The following is an 18,976-nucleotide window of genomic DNA, read 5'->3' on the forward strand; positions in this document are numbered from 1 at the left end:
ACTGAAGTAGAGAAACATACGGTGGAGACGGGAGCAGTTTGTCCATTTTTGCAAGAGAAGGCGAAGAAAGAAATTCTAAAAATGAAAAGGAATGAATCATCTGGTTCTCACGGGATCCCTGCTAAAAATCTAAATTTAATTCATATGCACATACGATTATATTAGTGCCAAATATATAAATAGTACTCTGTATAGATCTAACAAACAGACCCATCCACTATATCGGAATCCGGCTGTTTTATTCTGTTGTTCTGAGGGACAACGAATGTTGGGTAAACAGGTTCCGAGCGATTCGGCTATAATGTTTAGTCGTAAGTTCACCTGAAGATGTGCCTTTCATTGTAACGAAACCGTTAGTGATCCAACCAATAATAAAAGACTAAATACAGTAGAAGGAGTTAATACCCAAAATCACTACTCATAGCTGTGGTTGCCCTACCTACAAAGTTGTCCTGAATTTATGTGTTGGTTTCTTCCATATTTCGAGACAAAAACACTGAATGGATGAGGTAACACTGTCTGCTGTCAGCTGGTCACTTTGCTCCGAGCACAGATTGCAGTCAGCCGGTCCCTCTTCGCACACCTACCGCACCGCCCGCAAAAACTGCCCAGTTGGTTTTCGTAAAAGGACGCAGCTGCCGCCGTGTGATTTCCACTCCGATATGGGTGATCAGGCTGGCAAGCGGCAAAATTCCGCAACTGCAGATGTTCCACCACGTGTGGACTACGGCATCTATCTCGTGCGCCCTAACAGTATATCCATTTACTGCACAGCTGCCGTTCTGCTAACTTCCGGCTCGTGTGAACTCAGCCTGAAAGTGTTCACCGTATTGGTTGTTACTCTAAGAAGCGCTAACTACGCCGTCGCATGCGCAGCTCACAGCACCAAAATATCAGAAGTGCAAGACCCATGTTATGACAGCAGTGCTAAAAGTGATTTGGCAGCAAACTTTGAACACTAGGAATATAGCGCGGAAATCCGAGTTATTGTTTTTCGAAACACCAGCACCAGATATAATAGTTTTCATCATACTTGATGCATGGGTCTGGTGGTAAAGTGTACTTATTTGTAAAATCCAGTATCGCAGTTCCAATCGTGTCGCTGTTATCACCTGGAAATTATGTTCTTGATTACGACATTCTTATCCATATTGCAGTCTTTGAATTGCATCGTAAATATGTATCTCGTACTATGCTTAACGTTTGCTCTCATCCGTGATACTGGATGGAGTAAATGACTCCATATTTGTTTTTGTTTCATATCAAAAAGAAAATGGTATCGTCACATGGTATTCTGTGGACTCATATCTATTTATAACTGCTCATTAATCCGTGTCTGAATTGCTCGATTTAAATGCACTGTAGTAGGTATATTGCTCGTGTACTACGTTATTTTTGTCACCATCCGTTTTTCGTACTCTCCATTTTAAGGAAGCCACCGAAATTTTCATTGACTTGTGCTACAGTATAATGTTCGCAGTACTTGTTAATAATGTGTGAAAACATTTGCTTAACTATTGTTGTATTTTTAGCATTCACAAGGAAGATTGTTCTAGTCACCAAGGCTAGAAAACATAGTGCCTACTAATCTACATCTACATCCATACACTGCAAGAGGCTATGAAATGCATGGAATTCAGTTGCAAGAAGCAACACCATTCAAAGCAGAATTACATACACATTCCGTGGCAACGTATAATATAGCTGAATACCAATACTGTCAAAACCTGCTAGCATGGTGCTAGCTATTAAATGCGAGATATATATTGCTTTTGTTTGTGTTCATATTCAGTACTTAAATGTATTTTAATCGAGCAGTTCACACTCAGATGCATTTAAGTCTGAAGAACACTATTCAACGAAAGCCATTTCTATTTCATATGAAACAAAAAACGATTAAATTTTACTTACGACAGCGACGGCGTAGTGTGCTGACGTTGGCAACGACCGTTGAATGATAGGAATTAGACTATGCGATCAAAAGTATCCAGACACCTGGCTAAAAATGACGTACAAGTTCGTAGCACCCTCCATCGGTAACGCTAGAATTCAATAGGGTGTTGGCTCACCTTTAGCCTTGATGACAGATTCCACTCTCGCAGGCATACGTTCAGTCAGGTGCTGGAAGGTTTAATGGGGAAAGGCAGCCCATTCTTCATGGAGTGCTGCACTGACGTGAGCTCTCGGTGTCGGTCCGCGAGACCTGGCACGAAATCGACGTTCCAAAACATCCCAAAGGTGTTCTATAGGATTCAGGTCAGGACTCTGACCAGGCCAGCCAATTACAGGGATTTTTTTTTTTTTTTTTTGGCCATCAGTCTATCAGTCTACTGACTGGTTTGATGCGGCCCGCCACGAATTCCTTTCCTGTGCTAACCTCTTCATCTCAGAGTAGCACTTGCAACCTACGTCCTCAATTATTTGCTTGACGTATTCCAATCTCTGTCTCCCTCTACAGTTTTTGCCCTCTACAGCTCCCTCTAGTACCATGGAAGTCATTCCCTCATGTCTTAGCAGATGTCCTATCATCCTGTCCCTTCTCCTTATCAGTGTTTTCCACATATTCCTTTCCTCTCCGATTCTGAGCAGAACCTCTTCATTCCTTACCTTATCAGTCCACCTAATTTTCAACATTCGTCTATAGCACCACATCTCAAATGCTTCGATTCTCCTCTGTTCCGGTTTTCCCACAGTCCATGTTTCACTACCATACAATTCTGTACTCCAGACGTACATCCTCAGAAATTTCTTCCTCAAATTAAGGCCGGTATTTGATATTAGTAGACTTCTCTTGGCCAGAAATGCCTTTTTTGCCATAGCGAGTCTGCTTTTGATGTCCTCCTTGCTCCGTCCGTCATTGTTTATTTTACTGCCAAGGTAGCAGAATTCCTTAACCTCATTGACTTCGTGACCATCAATCCTGATGTTAAGTTTCTCGCTGTTCTCATTTCTACTACTTCTCATTACCTTCGTCTTTCTCTGATTTACTCTCAAACCATACTGTGTACTCATTAGACTGTTCATTCCGTTCAGCAGATCATTTAATTCTTCTTCACTTTCAGTCAGGATAGCAATGCCATCAGCGAATCGTATCATTGATATCCTTTCATCTTGTATTTTAATTCCACTCCTGAACCTTTCTTTTATTTCCATCATTGCTTCCTCGATGTACAGATTGAAGAGTAGGGGCGAAAGGCTACAGCCTTGTCTTACACCATTCTTAATACGAGCACTTCGTTCTTGATCGTCCACTCTTATTATTCCCTCTTGGTTGTTGTACATATTGTATATCACCCGTCTCTCCCTATAGCTTACCCCAACTTTTTTCAGAGTGTCGAACAGCTTGCACCACTTTATATTGTCGAACGCTTTTTCCAGGTCGACAAATCCTACGAAAGTGTCTTGATTTTTCTTTAGCCTCGCTTCCATTGAAACATCCCCTTGGAAAAATTATACAAGACTGTGCTGAAACTGACACACAATATTATTAGCGCAACGCAATCTGACTTTCAAAAAAATCCCTACAAAAGAATGGCCCTGACTAACATTAACCTATACCTTTCACAAATCACTTACCTCACAAAAATCTTCGTTACTGGAACTACTGCAATACAGCGAGTGCCACTACTGCCAGCTAAATAAAAGATTCAAACTACGGAAGGCACTAACTACTGATAGGCATAGTTAGCAAATGAAAGATTTTAATAGAGAACAAACAATGTATTTACCTTAATAGTGTTGAAAAATCATAATATACATAGGAGTTCATGACATCCAGTCATAAAAATTTCCAGACTCCGCCGTTTCTCTCCCCACATCCACCACTGCTGGCGGCTCACCTCCAACTGCGCAACGCTACGCGCTGTTAACATCCAGCTGCCCAACACTACAATGGCAGACAACAATGCGAACTAGCCACAGACTGCACACAGCACAGCCAGTGATTTTCGTACAGAGCGCTACGTAACGTTGCCAATAAGAAATCATAAACAGCCTACTTACATAGCCCCCATGCTCCCCACAAAAAATTTTACAAATTGTTTTGGGCAGTGGCCAATACAGATTTGAAAAAAAATTTTCATAATTACAATAACAAAGCAATCAAATGCACACACTTATTGATACAATGTTGGTCAAAAGCTAAAATTTTCTCACAGTCCATAAAGACAGTCCTGATCGTTCATCACAGTAAAATTGCAGTGTTTTTTTTTCTCAAAGTCTGAGCAGTAAAAGAAAATGCACATGGAAGTAGTGGATTTCCATGCAGTCTTGAAGAAGTAGTGTTGTCCTTCCAACGGAAAGACAGTGCTGACTCTTGACATGCAGACAGGTAATGGACCACAACAGAGCAAGCCCACCGCAGAGTCAGTCGAAGTTTTGAAGAATATTGGTAGGTAGGTCATCACAGAGTAGACCCACTGTAGTCCTTGTAGAGACGGCCAGCAGCCATCTGTTGCGACTGTGCAGGTGCACAATCACCATCGAAGAGTCTTGCAGAGAATATAGCAAGTCCATAAACCACCACTTGTCCACTCACAAAAAATTTTTTTGAAATGTCCTTAGAACCAGCAATGCTGGTATCCAGTCACTTGCTGAATTATTAACACACGTGCAAACACTATCACTCCCTACTTCTCACATATTGTCCATATACTATGACCAACAGAAACGTGTGCAGTGAAATGTAACTTACAAGGTACTTAATTTGATGAACTGGTGTCAATTACAATTTTATAACATGAGAATACAATTACAAAGGTACGAAATACATCATTAAAGAACATAACAATACAGATAAAATTTGTAGTAAAACAGGCTTTACAAAAGAATCGAAATAACATATACATCAGTGTTACAGTAATTATGACATGAGTACATACATCAGAGATCAGAATAACTATCGAAACATCAACTTCACTCATGAGCATTAAAACAGAACAGAATAAATAATGTCTAAACATCTTTACAAAGAAAATAACATATTATCAGAAAAATTGTACAACATAACTCTTATTAGTTAAACACATTAAGACAGGAAAAACACAAATATACAAGAGTACACTAACACATAGCAGAATAACACAAGAGGAAAGGGCAGGGTTTGTTTTCAGTGTAACATTTGGTACTGCAGTCCAACCTAAAACTTCATTCCATAGATCTTTTATTTTATTTCACCATTTGTTTCCACCAAAAAAAAATCCTATCCAAGCATGCTTTCTGTATTTATATGTTCACATATTTCTTACCTCATTATTTATTTTCCATTATCTTACCTCATCATTTATTTCCAAAACCTGTTGTCCTTAAACCCTACTTTTTTTGTTCATATCCTCTTTCAAAATACTTTTTGGCCAAACCATTTTCTTATAGCTTCTCAATCCATTTCTTCCAATTCATCACAAATTGTTCTCTTATATAGCCTACCCCATCTTTAGCTAACTTAAATCTACTGAGCTCAGATATATATACCAAGGGACGAGGCAATGCAGCAGCACATAAAACAATTAATACAAACAGCAATGAAAAAAATGGAAATTGTCAAAGCAAGCTGCAATAAATCTAAATTACCACGCAATGCAACATTACAACTAATATGAGCCAATGTGCAGCAACGAGAAAAATAAAGCAGTAGTAAAACTAGATTAACAGAGTAATACAAAGTGAAATTTAATAGCACTATGCCTGGCAAACAGCAGCAGCAAATGCAATAACTTATATCTAAACATGACATAGCTCAAGCAGAAAAATAGTACACTAAAGATAACAATGCAGATACCGGAAATGTATAATCACATCTTAATGTCTATGTAATTAAAGTGGTGCACCAGAACTATTTCTACAAAATAAATTACCAAGTACTTGAAAAGCAAATTATGTATGCAGTTCCTGTGAAGGTAAATGTCTTTTTGTGCTCCCTCATTTTTTTGAAAAAAATTATTATTTACTCGTTCTGTAGACAGAAAATATTTATATTAGTACATCTATAAAATTTTATTTTAATCAATGCTGCAGTGCAGCTAGAAACTAGATATTAAACAAAATAGGTGAAGCAAGGCGTGAAACGTCATTCACTAGCCATACGGCATTTCATAATGCAGTAAACAATCTTTCAACTAGCAAGACAATAGACATAAAATGTTTCTCATCATTTCATTTCAGTAAATATTATAAATTAAGAACTCTACAGTGTAATCATGTTTTCAAGTTTGAGGGTGTCGTATTTACGATGCTTTCTACAAAGGAATGTCAATAGCGAGGATAATGGCCTCCTTTTTTTTTTCTTCTCCACCTGCGCCTCTGAAACGCACACACTAATGGTTTTTTTTTCAGGCGTCTGTCGCGCAGCTGGGTGCTTACAGAGACCTACCTTTCTTCCCGAAATATTTATGACAGCAGTTTCCACTACAGTGACAGTCTCATATAAAAATATTTCACAGGGCAAGAATTTGTGTTACAAATCTGTAGAAACAAAATCCTATTGATATAACAGTGTCCACAAAATTTTCGTTGGCATTGTAATACATTCACGCATTTACATGCATTTCATAACTCATAAAGTACGATTCTTGGTTTCCAACAACCTTTTTCACAAACCAGAGTCCCTAACCACTTCTCATTATTCCTTACCTTATTCGTCGACACTTCTTCAATATTTCATCATAACAGATACGTAGCATAATCAAATAACTCATATAGCATCAGCTTACTGATCATAAACATACCGCAACAGCATAATACACATAGTCATCGTAATAATAACATCATAACACCTCAGTCAACTCTCAAAATCGTCGTAGCTTCCTCCAATAATTTCAAAACCTAAAAAAAATTATCTGCTCATGTCAAAAGTGTGATCTGCCTCAAACATACTTTAAAAATCATGATCCCATACGAAATACATCATTCAAAGCTCTCATAGTATCACAATGGTTCTGAAAAAATATGAAGAGTTCACAAAGTACTGATAAAATACAATTTCATAGGTGTGAAATTATCCAACTGTGTAATTGCGTAAACATGTGTCACTGACATAAAAAAAAAATTGTTTCTCTGTTAAATAATCAGGTAGCTGTGTAATTTTGTGTTGGAGAAATATGGTACCGATGTGTAAAGTTGTATAAGCTAATACCATATTAGCTAGGGCTCCTTGTGCTTGCCAAACACGTGGTACACAAAGTAAGTGTGTACCCCCCTGAGGATTAATGTAATTATACCCTCAGGTGTTACAGATTACAGCAATGGAATGAAATGTATCACGGAAAACTTTCTTTGTAATTCAAAAATCTTTAAAAATAAATGTTTTAAGTACAAAATTAATCACTCAAATACGTGTACTGTAGCGCTAAACTGTGCGTCTTGTTGTAAGATAATCTCTGTGGAAGTGTCGTAGTTATCGTCCTCCGAAAGCTAAGTTCTGCAGAAGCCAATGTGCCTACCTCATGATAAACAAAAGTGAAATGTTTTGCGTATAGATATCTTAGTTATTACGCTTATTGCCGTGATGAAGAAAGTACTGTGCTGTAACGTATTGTTGTGCTACGGAAAAGGCTGTCTCATTGTAGCTACACCACAAAAGTTACTACTAAAACATGTTTTACTTTCCAGAATAATTCAGAAAAACTGTGCAGATATAAAACAGAAACACTGCAAAAGCAACATTGTATATTGTCACTCACTAGTAGCGTCGTGATAAAATCGTGTGGCTGTCACATAAACTAACCACTGTGTCATCTGGTATCTCACTGAAAGTACTTTAAATCCAGAATGTATTTTCAAGTAAACCAAAATGTTGTATTAAAATCTCATTAGCATTGCCGGTATATGTTCTAAGTATGTGATCCTTATAGTCGTTACGTGATAGTGGAACTAACAAGCAAGAATGTACAAATAAAAACACTGTGTCGTCTGCTCACTATAACATTGCATTCGTAATTTCTGTTTAAATAAGTTCTCTTGGTTCTTGACTGGATATTTAACTTCAAACAGTGTTGCATGTTAACAGTTTCTTAAGTCTGACAAAGCATACTAGTAATGTAAAGTGAAAAATTTTATAGCAAAGACTAAGTTAAAAAGCAGATTATCTCTCAATAAGCGGTTTTATATGTGAAGTGTGGTGAAATCCTTTACTCTTCATAGTACTCGGAGTTTGAATTTGAATGCAACTGTCATGCGGTATACGTCGGTAAAGAATTCTGGAATTTTTCTCAAGGTTAGCGTCTATGTTATTTTTCTCTGAGCCAGCCGGCGCACGCGGCTGCCTGCGGTGCGTGTCATTCTCTGTCTCTTTGTTGGGGCGCGTCGTTATTAGGATTAGGAGACCGAACTTCTATAAATTCACCTTGACGAGAAGGCTCTGGCCTGTTTGAAGCTCACCAGTTCTGATGGAATTCAGGTCTGTCGTTTTGTCGGTAGTTTACATAGTTTCTTGTTTGTCGGTCATGTGGTGGAGAATTTCTCCCAGAATCGTAACTGCGTGGTGGGCCATTGCGTCTGAAGTTATTCTGTCTCCCTTGATAATAATTATTTTTGTTCCCATATTGTCTGATTCTATGGTTGTCTCTGTCACATTCATTACTATGGAAATGCGATCTTTCTCTGTAACTATTATTCTGCCAACGGTTGTCATACAGATGGTGTCTGTTTTGGTCACGATTTGTGTTGTGAGAATAGCTTTGTCGTGTATTATTTCTGTCATCACGGAATTGTGACGGATGGGACCTGTAATTGTTGTGTTCCTGTCTTCGCATTCCACGATTGTCAGTGTCAATTTCTAATTCTTGTAAGAGTCCCTGAAAAGCTTTAATGTCGTCTTTGCAACGTCCTTCCAAAATAGTATGTCGTAAATGTTCAGGTAATTTGATTAAGCAAATGCGGATGAGTTCTGAGGGGCTGTATGGGTTTGACAGGTACTGATTCTTGTGCAACATATCTTCAAAATATTTCACAAGACTGGAAAATTCAGATTGTTCGAAATGTTTCATCATTATGATGCTATATTTTACTCGGTCTTGTGTAGCTTGAGACCAATATGCTGAGAGGAAGGCATGATAAAAATCTCCTTCATTGTGACAATCGTGAATGACCGATCGCATTCTTACAGCTGGTTCATTCTCCAAGTAGCCACACACAAATTCTAACCTGTGCTCCAATGACCAGTTGGGAGGAAAACAATGAGAGAATTGATGGAGCCACGCTTGTGGATGAATGTCGTTGCCAGAATTCTTAAATGTTTTGAATTTACGTGTAGTAATGAACAGCTTATAGTCAAAATAATCGTGTCGGCGAGTAGCTTATCGGTCATTGTTACGTCGTGTCGGCGGTTCCATCTCAAAATTCGGTGCACCTTGCCAATTTCTTTCATAATTTTCGAAATGCCCTGTGTTATTATTTTGTGGCTGTTCCGTATTTCTAAGTTCCTCTTCCCGTGTTGGAGCGCGAGTGTCCTCTGAAATATGAAATTTTTGTATTACTTGTGCCAACTGATCTTGTACTTCCCGGATTTCTCTTTTGTATTGTGTTTTAATTTGATTCTGATTTTGTTTGAATTTCTCAATTTGTTCATACTCTTCTGTGTCAGTGATGGCTACAGGTCTTGTGTCATTCAGATCATCATCTACCTTTGCAGATAAGTTAGTGAACTGATTCGAAAGTTCCGCTACTTTCTCCGATAGTGTACTTATTTCCTCAGTGTGTTTTTGTGAACCAAGTTTCAGAGTGTCCATTTGTGTTGAAATCGTATCTACTGTGTCCTTTAAGTTTTCTTGAGTTTTTGCAAGTTGCGTAACCGAATCGGTAGATGCAACTGAGTCAATTTTATCTTGCAAGGTGTCGTGATTTTCATGAACAATAGTTTGCAGTTCTTTTATGGCTGCTTCGTGATTCTGTAATGCATTTTCATGACGCGAACAAATAGGTTGGAAATGCTCACAACTTTGTGTTTTTACGTCATTACAGACTTTTTGATATTTCGATTCGATGTTATGTAACTCAGTAGTTAAATCTTTACGTGTTTGTTCAAGTGTCGTGTCTAACTTTTGAAGATTTTGTTCCATTGTGTCTAACTTTTGAAGATTTTGTTCCATTGTGTCTAACTGTTGCTGTGTTTGTCCCTGGTGTTGTTCCATTGTGTCTAACTGTTGCTGTGTTTGTCTCTGATTTTGTTTCATTTGCTGCATTAATTGCAATAGTAATGTATTAGTGTCTGGAATCTGTTATTCTATGCTTTTCGGCAGTGCATTTGCACCGGCAACATTTACATTTTGACGAGCAGAAAATGTGTCTTGACTTATGTGAGAAAACGGTGAGGACCCAAATCCTGAGTCTACAGTAGTTGCAATATTGTGTTCTGTCATTTCGGATTCCTGAGGCGAGCTGTTGCCGACCGATCGATCGATAATGCTTCCCTGTTCACTACTTGTTTCACTGTCTACACCATTATTTGCCGCCCGCTCCATTTCCCTATGCACAGTTACCAAATTACTACTTTGAATGTCTGTTACTTCATTACACAGTGGTGCTGATAAGCTATGCTCGTCGTCACTATTATTTCTCAGTTTACTTTGGAGCCTAGTGTTACGTTTTTCACACGCCATTATTGTCGCAATATTTCACACAATAACACAGAAAAACATAATTTGAAGAGCAAAAATAAGAGAACACATTAACATAACACTGAAAATAACATCTAGTTAATTGCAGCTGCGAAATACTTGGTGCAAATCTACATGCATGCCACAACTGTTTTACTGTACAACAATGAAAGGCTGCAACTACAAAGGAAATTCTCTCTATGATTATGCGCTAGCAATAAACAAAACCTACACTAATTACACAAACTACAAGGAAAAATCAGAAGATTCCAGTGAGGTATTCTGGCAGGGTCGCCATATGAAACATCCGCTTGGAAAAATTATACAAGACTGTGCTGAAACTGACACACAATATTATTAGCGCAACGCAATCTGACTTTCAAAAAAATCCCTACAAAAGAATGGCCCTGACTAACATTAACCTATACCTTTCACAAATCATTAACCTCACAAAAATCTTCGTTACTGGAACTACTGCAATACAGCGAGCGCCACTACTGCCAGCTACATAAAAGATTCAAACTACGGAAGGCACTAACTACTGATAGGCATAGTTAGCAAATGAAAGATCTTAATAGAGAACAAACAATGTATTTACCTTAATAGTGTTGAAAAATCATAATATACTCGTACATAGGAGTTCATGACATCCATCATAAAAATTTCCAAACTCCGCCATTTCTCTCCCCACATCCACCACTGCTGGCGGCTCACCTCCAACTGCGCAACGCTACGCGCTGTTAACATCCAGCTGCCCAACACTACAATGGCAGACAACAATGCAAACTAGCCACAGACTGCACACAGTACAGCCAGTGATTTTCGTACAGAGCGCTACGTAACGTTGCCAATAAGAAAACATAAACAGCCTACTTACACCATTATTAGCCGTAATCTCAGAATTGTCTCTCTCGTCCCTTTACTTTTCCTAAAGCCAAACTGATCGTCACCTAGCGCATTCTCAATTTTCTTTTCCATTCTTCTGTATATTATTCTTGTAAGCAGCTTCGATGCATGAACTGTTAAGCTGATTGTGCGATAATTCTCGCACTTGTCAGCTGTTGCCGTCTTCGGAATTGTGTGGATGATGCTTTTCCGAAAGTCAGATGGTATATCGCCAGACTCATATATTCTACACACCAACGTAAATAGTCGTTTTGTTGCCACTTCCCCCAATGATTTTAGAAATTCTGATGGAATGTTATCTGTCCCTTCTGCCTTATTTGACCGTAAGTCCTCGAAAGCTCTTTTAAATTCCGATTCTAATACTGGATCCCCTATCTCTTCTAAATCGACTCCTGTTTCTTCTTCTACCACATCAGACAAATCTTCACCCTCATAGAGGCCTTCAATGTATTTTTTTCCACCTATCTGCTCTCTCCTCTGCGTTTAACAGTGGAATTCACGTTGCACTCTTAATGTTACCACCGTTGCTTTTAATGTCACCAAAGGTTGTTTTGACTTTCCTGTATGCTGAGTCTGTCCTTCCGACAATCATATCTTTTTCGATGTCTTCACATTTTTCCTGCAGCCATTTCGTCTTAGCTTCCCTGCACTTCCTATTTAGTTCATTCCTCTACAACTTGTATTTCTGTATTCCTGATTTTCCCGGAACATGTTTGTACTTCCTCCTTTCATCAATCAAATGAAGTATTTCTTCTGTTACCCATGGTTTCTTAGCAGCAACCTTCTTTGTACCTATGTTTTCCTTCCCAACTTCTGTGATGGCCCTTTTTAGTGATGTCCATTCCTCTTCAACTGTACTGCCTACTGCGCTATTCCTTATTGCTGTATCTATAGCGTTGGAGAACTTCAAACGTATCTCGTCATTCCTTAGTACTTCCGTATCCCACTTCTTTGCGTATTGATTCTTCCTGACTAATGTCTTGAATTTCAGCCTACTCTTCATCACTACTATATTGTGATCTGAGTCTATATCTGCTCCTGGGTACGCCTTACAGTCCAGTATCATTGCTGATTCTTCCGCCTTTAGGTTCAAGTGGTTCAAATGGATCTGAGCACTATGGGACTTAACGTCTATGGTCATCAGTCCCCTAGAACTTAGAACTACGTAAACCTAACTAACCTAAGGAACCGGGGCGTGGGAAGCGAGAACGCTACCGCACGACCACTAGCTGCGGACCCGCCTTTAGGGGAAATTTCCCACCCCTAGGAGAAGAGAGTGCCCTGAACCTCTATCCGCTCCTCCGCCCTCTTTGACAAGGCCGTTGGCAGAATGAGGTTGACTTCTTATACCGGAAGTCTTCGGCCGCCAATGCTGATTATTTATCAAAATTTAGGGAGTGGCGGGGATCGAACCCGGGACCGAAGACGTTTTGATTGTGAATCAAAGACGCTACCCCTAGACCACGGGTAGAAATCACAAGGATGTAATTGCCATGTAACCACTCCGCCACAGGCTGTGAATTATGAACAGGTGCTCACTCGTGTGGAAAGATGCAACCGCCTCCCAGAATTGCTCTTCAACAGTGGGAAGCAAGGAGGTAGTTACAACATTTATGTAGGCCTGTGCTGTGATAGTGCCACACAAAACAACAAGGGGTGCAAGACCTATACATGAAAAACACGGCTACACCATATTACCACCACCTCCGAATTTTAGTGTTGGTGCTACACACGCGGGCAGATGACATTCACTGGACATTCGCCATACCCACAACCTGCCATCGGATCGCGACATTGTGTACCGTGATTCGTCACTGCGGACAACGTTTTTCCACCGTTCAATCGTCCAATGTTTACGCTCCTTACACAAAGCGAGGCGTCGTTTAGCATTTACCGGCGTGATGTGTGGCTTATGAGCAGCCGCTCGACCATGAAATCCACGTTTTCTCACCTCACGCCTGTCACAGTACTTGCAATGGATCCTGATGCAGTTTCGAATTCTTGTGTGATGGTCTGAATAGATGTCTGCCTATTACACATTACGACCCTCTTCAACTGTCGGCGGTCTCTGTCAGTGAACAGACGAGACCGACCTGTACGCTTTTGTGCTGTACATCTCCATTCACGTTTCCACTTTACTCAAATGGAAGTGAGCGTTTTGCGTCATTGCCGGGAAGCCCCTTTCGGGGCAGGTCCGGCCGCCTTGGTGCAGGTCTTTTACATTCGACGCCACATTGGGTGACCGCGCGCCGGATGGGGATGAAATGTTGATGAAGACAACACAACACCCAGTCCCTGAGCGGAGAAAATCCCCGACCCAGCCGGGAATCGAACCTCGGCCCGTAGGACGGCAATCCGTCACGCTGACAACTCAGCTATCGGGGCGGACTCCAGTGTCACACTGGAAACAGTGGGCCTAGTGATGTTTAGGAGTATGGAATTCACGCATACAGACATATGACACAAGTGACACCCAATCACCTGACCACGCCCATGAGTTCCGCGGAGTGCCCATTCTGCTCTCTCACGATGTCTAATGACTACTGATGTCGCTGATATGGAGCGCCTGGCAGTAGGTGGCAGCACAATGCACCTGACAGAGGGGCCCAGAAAAATGTAGCTACTGTTTAAAAGTCCATAGACTAATTGACGGAGTTGTCTCATTTTTCGTGAAAGTATAGCTTAAAGTCCAACTTAAAGATATCACTGTAGGTGTCCGAAATGGTCGCCATTAACATCAACACGCAAACGATGCCGCCGAACTGCAGCACGAACTACTGACTGCAACGTGTTCAGTTGGATATTTGCACATGAAAGTACTATGGGTTCTAGAAGTTCATCCAACGCGCGTGGCTTTTGTAGATAAACGACGTCCTTTAGTGTTCCCCACAGGTAAAAGTCCTGAGCAGTTAGGTCTGGGGAACGTGGTGGATACTCCACAGCACCTCTACGACCTATCCATCTTCCTGGTAGATTTTCGTCGGGATACGCCATAATACGATTTTGGTAGTGGGCTGGGGCACCATTTTGTTGAAAGCAAACTCTTCTGTCCCCATACAAGTTACGGATGGCAGGTAAAATGGATGTCTGAAGCTTCTGAAGGTACGCCTCACCGGTAACAGTGCCGTCAAAGAAGAATGGCCCAATCAAGCTCCGGTAAGATAACCCACACCACACATTTACTCCTGGCAAATTCACTACTTTGTCTACATGGACGTTCGGATTTTCGGCGGCTCAGTAGATGCAAAAAATGGCTCTGAGCGCTATGGGACTCAACATTTGAGGTCATCAGTCCCCTAGAACTTAGAACTACTTAAACGTAACTAACATGAGGACATCACACACATCCATGCCCGAGGCAGGATTCGAACCTGCGACCGTAGCAAAAAATGGTTCAAATGGCTCTGAGCACTATGGGACTCAACTGCTGAGGTCATTAGTCCCCTAGAACTTAGAACTAGTTAAACCTAACTAACCTAAGGACATCACAAACATCCATGCCCGAGGCAGGATTCGAACCTGCGACCGTAGCGGTCTTGCGGTTCCAGACTGCAGCGCCTTTAACCGCACGGCCACTTCGGCCGGCTGACCGTAGCAATCACGCAGTTCCGGACTGAAGTGCCTAGAACCGCACGGCCACCGAGGCCGGCCAGTAGATGCAATTGAGGCGATTTACTGTACCATTGAGTTTGAACTGTGCCTCACCAGAACACACAATCATCTCTGCAAACTTTTCATCGTTGGACACCATGTTAGTAAACCAGGGGCAGTACTCCATTCTGCGATCTGGGTCGTCCTCGTTCATCATGGGATGTAGCACTTCAACTTGCTGACTTCAAAATTCGCCGAACACTTGAGTGACTGACTCCAGTTTCACGGGCACACTGTCTCACAGACTTCTGTGGTGAGGGAGTGAACTGTTGTAACACACGACGGGAGTTAGCTGGACTTGTTACTGTTGCAGGTCGTCCAGATCGTTGTTTGTGTACAACACAGCCTTCGGCTTCAAATTTGTCTCGAATGCGACGAATCGTTAAACGTGTCGATGGCTCTGTTTGATACTCATTTCGCCATTGCCGTTGAACCTCATTAATGTATTCGTACTTAAAATACCACTTCAAAACTGACTTCCTTTCATCGAATGTAAGCCTTGCGCCAGCCATGTTTACTGGAGTAACTAGGTGCAACGAATAACAAAACACTGACTATCTGACGACTGTCATCTGACAAAATGGATCAACGCAATACAACGCTTGTGTGGCGATTGCCGGAACTGCAAACTATTACACTAAAAAAGATGAGACAACTCCGTCAATTAAATTGCCAGTTATGGACTTTTAATCGGTGGATACATTTTTCTGGACCTGTCTGTATTAAAAACGTATTTTTGGTCGTATTCGGATATTTTTGATCACATAGTGTATGTGACGTTCATATTAACGCTAACATTTTTGTGTTATGAAATGTTCACTTTACGAGAATAGTTAATTTACTGAGCGGACGAGGATACATACAAGATACTGCCAACTAGAGTGCTGCAACGCTCAATGTTTGACCGGTCACGGCTCGTCTATTGACAGGGGGACCGAGCCGCTCGCGTCCGGCCCCACACGACTCGGCTCGGTCACGTACTTGGGCCATGTCTGTTGTCCGGATTCCGGACACGCGGATAACTGAGCATGACCGGTCACCGCTGACGTCTCAGCTCGCCTCATTCCGGCTCGCTGCACTGTGCTGTACAAATCCAACGCCCCCCTCCCCCCCTCTCTCCCTCTCTCTCTCTCTCTCTCTCTCTCTCTCTCTCTCACACACACACACACACACACACACACAATGTATTTATCTCTGTCTCTCTCTCTTTTAATACAAAAGTAACGTTTCCAAGAACGAGTACGTGACACAGCTAAATTCATAAAGCACTTGGAAAGTAAAATGATATTTCAATACAATCGCGGATAGGAGACGTAGCAATTTTATGTCTGGAAGTGATCACAGTCTTCTCACAAACGAAAGTCAAGGCTCGATTTTTTATCCTTTGTACCTCCTTTTAAAAAATACATATCAGTTAGTACACATCAATTACGCTAGGTAATTATAAATCTATCACGTATCATAATGAAACAGTTCTTTTAACTGCAGTAATTACTCACATGACAGTCAGTGTCGTTGACACTGCAAATGTGTTGCGGTTTGTGAAACCAAAAAAGAACTAACTGGATTGTCGATTCTTTTTCGCCTTCTAATTCATCTGTGGCCTCTTTAAATGGTCTCAGAAAATGCGCAATTTACCTGCAAGCTCCTTATCATATCCTTGCAATCTGAAGCGGAGTCCTTTTCCGTCAGCAAAGCAGTATCTTCGTTATACTGAGTGTGTAAGGATTCCAGCATACTGTACAAGCTGTTCCAGCGCGTGCAACCTCTTGTTTCAACGATGATTTCAAGACGAGCAGAGGCCACATTTTTTAATGTACCTTACAATGCATTTTGCCGTATTTATTGTTGATGCGATGTTCGGGGCATGATTTAACAAGAAGTTATCTTCAACGAAAGTACGGCTAAGTGCTGTGTTTATACAATGAGCAGCACAAGGAATCCTTTCGTGATTTTCCAAAGCCGTTATTACATTGGCAACGTGGTCGGAGACATTAACAAAACAGTGCAACATGTGCGGCGAAATGTCCCAATCAGCCATTCTCTCTTCAATTTCTTTCATAATATTTACTCCCGTCCTCTTAACGCCAAGGAATTTTGTTGTAAATAAAACATTGTTCACAGGAGACCAATCTGTGTTAATGTACTGTGTTGTAAGCGTCAAATAATGCACCTGATTATGCGAATCAGTCCACATATGAACTGTCGCAGCACTTGTTTTATTAATAACTTCCGCAATAACAGAAGACATTATGCTACTTCACATTGCGTCAGCTTGTTTTTTGACATGTCAGCTTATAGTAGAGGGATGTCATGTGCCACGTTAACTTCTCCATAATGCGCACCTAGATGTATTAATTCTTGGCCTAGTTCTCTGAAACCTTTACGGAAACAGCATTAAAAGGTCTCATATCTTTAGCACACATTGCAACACATTTTGCTGTAATACTATTTTCTATTACTGCCGGTATCCCTGAAGGAGCTGTATGTTTGTGAGGTTTCCTGCAACTGTGTTTCTTTAAATGAGGGTTTCCCGACTGGAAACACGATAATGTGGAGCTGTTTATGCACGATACGTACCCAGCAGACGCGCTGTTTTCGTCTACAACCAACAGAAATGTACGTCATACTTGGCTTTTTAGACCTTCCTGTTCCTTCAATGTGTAAACATTGGTTTCAATATTAGGTCTTAATGCACCGGCTTCCTCGCGCTGCATGATTACAGAGAGAGATACACCACAAATGAGAAGCCCGTACTGGCTGCATTCTCACACGGATAATGACTCGTGTAATGCGTTTGAAGTTACGTGCTACGTATTCGGTCACGGCTTCTATGTTCGGTTACAAGTACTAGTGCGGGTAGCCTATCCAGTTAGGGTGTGCTCGCCCCATCTCGTATTTCGTGTTCGCGTACTCGGTCATGCAGGACTCTACTGCCAACCATAGAGCAGGAACAGCATTAATTATATAGTTCATGGCCGGTCGTTGCCAACATCAGTAACGGCGCCGCTGCGGTAAGTAATATTTTATCCATAAACCAATTTAAATTGGAAAAAAGAAATTTGAAATCATGTACACCATCCAGTATTACCGATGCGAGAGGAACGCAGTCAGAATACGAGTAACGTATTTACAACGCAATTCAAAGAGAACAATACACACGAGATGTCATAATCAGAAGCACAATGTGACCGAACCTTGTTTTGTTAACTGTGAAACAATAGAAACATTGAAGGCTGTAACATCAGCCGATAAGAAAGCGAGATGTTGGATCGATAAAGTAGCAGCGCTCCAAGTGGCGAGACAGCGAACCAGAAGTCTTTATCCGAGTTTGGTGCCCCTGTGGCGTGCAGGTTCGGCGACCGGCGGTACCGCTGCGTGCTGCGGCAGGACTGGTGCGAGAGCTCTGGGACCGCGGCGCCGCTGGCGCTGCAGAGCCTCGGCGGACCGCTGGTGGCGTTGGCGGCGGGCTGCGTGCTTGCCGCGGCCGCCCTGCTCTCCGAGCTGCTACGCCCCCGCCGCGCCTCCAGACCGGCGTCGAAATTCTGCAAGCCCAACGGATACCGTCTTAAAAGAATCAGGAACGCACGAGGGCTCTCACAGGTATATCCATTTCTACCCTGAACACGCCTTGCAAGAAAACGGTGAATTAAGTTGAATCCTCTGAATATTTTGGCGTATTACACGATTTACATGATCAAAAAATAAAAATTTTAATACCAGAGCACTAGCACGATAGTGTGGATGAGGCTTCTTTTCAGCTTAATTGTCCTTTGATCTACTGTAACATATTCAGTATTATGAGGAACGGCAATTACTCAAAAATAAGC

At 41.3% G+C, this 18,976-nt stretch overlaps 1 protein-coding gene across 1 annotated transcript in view; it reads left to right on the forward strand.

The window, feature by feature from the left end:
* The window catches only part of LOC126423034 (uncharacterized), a 130,170-nt gene extending 111,400 nt beyond the window's left edge, over window positions 1–18,770 (forward strand). Inside the window, exon 5 of the mRNA XM_050087250.1 lies at window positions 18,500–18,770. Within this exon, the coding sequence (XP_049943207.1) occupies window positions 18,500–18,770 (271 nt within the window). The remainder of the gene's footprint in view (window positions 1–18,499) is intronic.
* The last annotated feature ends 206 nt before the right edge of the window (window positions 18,771–18,976 follow it).

The sequence above is a fragment of the Schistocerca serialis genome, chromosome 1 (genome assembly GCF_023864345.2).
Source record: "Schistocerca serialis cubense isolate TAMUIC-IGC-003099 chromosome 1, iqSchSeri2.2, whole genome shotgun sequence".
Taxonomy (NCBI): domain Eukaryota; kingdom Metazoa; phylum Arthropoda; class Insecta; order Orthoptera; family Acrididae; genus Schistocerca; species Schistocerca serialis.